Source organism: Petaurus breviceps, unplaced genomic scaffold, assembly GCF_028583685.1.
Source record: "Petaurus breviceps papuanus isolate PSGF00001 unplaced genomic scaffold, PetGlider_PUasm1.0 99, whole genome shotgun sequence".
Lineage (NCBI taxonomy): Eukaryota > Metazoa > Chordata > Mammalia > Diprotodontia > Petauridae > Petaurus > Petaurus breviceps.
In genome coordinates this window covers 8,219,805-8,222,876 of record NW_027187465.1, presented here as the reverse complement: position 1 = coordinate 8,222,876, position 3,072 = coordinate 8,219,805, and the positions used below count along the sequence as shown (strand labels likewise).

The window sequence follows — 3,072 nt, the reverse complement described above, 5'->3', positions numbered from 1 at the left end:
ATGTCTGATTCTTCATGACCCCTTTTGGGTTGTTGTTTTTTTTTTTTAAGCAATCGGGGTTAAGTAACTTGCTCAAGGTTACACAGCCAGGTGTTTCTGGGTGGGTTCTAAGTGTCTGAGCCTGGATTTGATCCCCAGGTCATCCCGACACTGGGGCTGGTGCTCTTACTCGCTGAACCACCTGGCCGCCCCTAAGCAATAGGGGTTAAGTAACTTGCTCAAGGTTACACAGCCAGGTGTTTCTGGGTGGGTGCTAAGTGTCTGAGCCCGGATTTGATCCCAGATCATCCCGACACTGGGACTGGTGCTCTTGCTCACTGTGCTACCTGGCCGCCCCAACATCCTGGTTGTTTACTGAGATACCTCCTCCCCTTTCCCAGTGCAATGAACTCTCCTTTGTAACAAAGAAAATCAGTTAAGAAAAGATAATGGATCATGGTGTGTGTGCTCGTGTGTGTATGCCTGTGTGTGTGCATGTGTAATTGGTCTGGGTCAGAGGTGGGACTCAGAACCAGGTTTTCCATATCAGGCTAGGTGTCCACCCACTGTACCACACAGCCTCTCACTAAGTCCTCTTAGCTGATTGTAAAAGCTGGGTCACTTCTTCTTCTATAAAAAATAAGATTCCCAGGATTTAGAGACCATGGTGTCCAGTGCTCTCAGTTTAGAGAGCCGGGAAGCAGAGGCTTAGGGTAAGGGGACTTGCCCCCCTCCCTCCAGGCTGGAATGGTCTTCATCCTCACATTTGTCTCCCGGCTTCTTTCAAGCCCCTGCTAAAATCCCACTTTCTACAGAAAGCCTTTCCCAACCCTTCTTCCCTCTACGGCTTATCTGCAGTGTATTCTAGGTTTGTCCATATTTGTTTGCCTCTTGTTTACCCCATTAAATTGTGAGCTTCCTGAGGGCAGGGCCTGTCTTTCACCTTCCTTTGTATCCCCAGAGCTTAGCACGTAATGCCTGGCTCATGGCGGGTGCTTAATAAATGCTTGTGGATTTATTCGTAACCCTATGGCTTAGCACCTTCCTGACTAATGGTAAAAGCACAATAAATGTTTATTGGCGGAACCTTGTTATGTCAGTAACTCTTTCTTTGTGTCTGCTGTGCCCAACCCTGTTCTGGTTGTGGTGGTCACAGGAGATAACTGATATAGTGCTCTGCCCTCAAGGAGCCTACCTTCTAACTGGGGAATTGAGATTCTCACAACAGTGGAATCCTTAGGCAACAGCTGTGTCCTGTTGGCTGTAAAGATAGTTGGACCATTGGTGTTTTGTGATTGATCAGTTGAACTGAATTGACCAATAGCCATTGGCTATTTAACTAGGAATCCTGTAGCCTGTACATATGTTGTCCTAATGAATGCACCCCCTCCCAAAAAAAAACCTAAAAAAAAAAATCCTCTATTACATAGTAATAGTTCTTATTTTTTTTTAAGTTTAGCACAATACCTGGAACATGGTAGTTGCTTGGTAACTGTGTGTTGATTGATTAATTAATTGATTATTACCCTGGGAAGTTTAGAAAGCATTTTTCGCACAAAGACCCTGTGAGGCTAGATATTTCAGAGTTATTGCCTTGTATTGGCAGTTGAAACTGAGGAGTGACCTACCCAAAGTCACAGAACTAGTTAGTATCAAAACTAGGATTTGAACCCAAGTCTGTTGACTTTGAAGTCCGCCACACTTTTCATTACATCAAGCTGCTTTCTCTCTTGTTACTCAGGTAGCGAAGGACACTGAAAAAGAGAAAGTCCTACCTGTTAACAATAAATCCCCCTTGAGAGGTTTCACTCCTACACCTGTCACCAGGAGAAGTCACAGCTTCTGCAAAGACAAGAACATTGAACCTTTTATGGTAAGTTTTCTCTTGCCTAGAACCAGCTATTCTGCCCCTATGTTTCCTCCACAGGGTGGGAGGAATGCTGGTGCAGGAACATTTAATTATAGTGGATATGCATGTGAATTGTACTTCCCTCTGTACATGGGGTGATTTTGGGCCCGTTTGGGCACGGCTGTGTTCTGTTTTTTTTTTGCATTGATGTGAATTGAATGGAGTGGTGGCATGGTCTGGGCTTCATGCAGTGTGTCTTGATGTTCCGTTGCAGAAATAAGGCTCACTTTTTTTTAAACTTGGGAATGATGTGTCAAAGTGAGTCGAGGAAATATGAAAATACAAGATTGAACGAAGCTTTTGTGGGTTGTTGAACAGCTCCATATTTAATTTTGCGTCCTTTCTGATGGCTAGATTTATCTACATTATATACTTTTTGGTGGCTAGATTTGTCTACATTATATACTTTTTAAAAAACAAATAGATATTATGTTTTCCAAAGGTCCTTTATGCATCTGTTGAATGAGGGTTTCCTTACTGATAATATTATGGCTATTGAACAGCCGTTGGCATTTAGTCCTCCCCAGTAAGAATGCATTATTTTGTCTTGGTCTATATCACTCTCCTGCATTTTCTGGTGTTTTATTTAATGTGCGTATGTTGATCTTCGTGAACGCCGTCACCCCACAGCTGGTTTCCCTGTGGTGAGTGTTTGTTGGGGCCATCTGGGTGGAAAAGTCGTTATTCTTATTAGCTGTGTGTGTCAGGTAGGTATCTTCTGATTGAGTCACACTTCGCAAGTAGGGGATGCAGTTGTAGACTGTGCATATAGCCAACCTGTGTCTTCTGCTGGGGTTTCCTCCCCAGTGTGGAATCATGGACAGCAGAATGGAAGCTAGGAGAAGGAAGTTCCCTGAGGACTGCTTAGGGTTTTTCTTGTATCTCTTGTACTGAGCCCAGCATCTGGCATATAGTAGGGGCTTAATAAATGCTTGATTGGTTTTTGTTTGCTTATATGAGCATGGTATACATTGTGGAATGTGAGCTCTCTGAGATCGAGGACTGTTCATTGTTGAAATCCTTGTTTCCCTCACAGTGCCTGGCAAACAGTAGGTACTTAATAAATGCTTGATTGATTTGTATTTGCTTATATGGGTATGTGTTGGTATACCTCGTGAAATGTAAACTCCCTAAGGGCAGGGGCCATTTAGTGTTTATATCCTTTTCTCCCAGCACAGCATTTG

The 3,072-nt window shown here is 43.5% G+C and overlaps 2 protein-coding genes across 7 annotated transcripts in view; both read left to right on the top strand.

The window, feature by feature from the left end:
* Positions 1–3,072, top strand: part of KIAA1671 (KIAA1671 ortholog) — a 222,620-nt gene that overhangs the window by 86,525 nt on the left and 133,023 nt on the right. For all 6 annotated transcript variants that reach the window (XM_069081787.1, XM_069081785.1, XM_069081786.1 and 3 more), the window contains exon 6: positions 1,721–1,852. In XM_069081787.1, the coding sequence (XP_068937888.1) occupies positions 1,721–1,852 (132 nt within the window). The remainder of the gene's footprint in view (positions 1–1,720; positions 1,853–3,072) is intronic.
* GRK3 (G protein-coupled receptor kinase 3) overlaps positions 1,981–3,072 on the top strand; it is a 462,068-nt gene continuing 460,976 nt past the window's right edge. The window contains exon 1 of the mRNA XM_069081792.1: positions 1,981–1,984. The gene's annotated coding sequence lies outside the window, so the exon portion shown is untranslated. The remainder of the gene's footprint in view (positions 1,985–3,072) is intronic.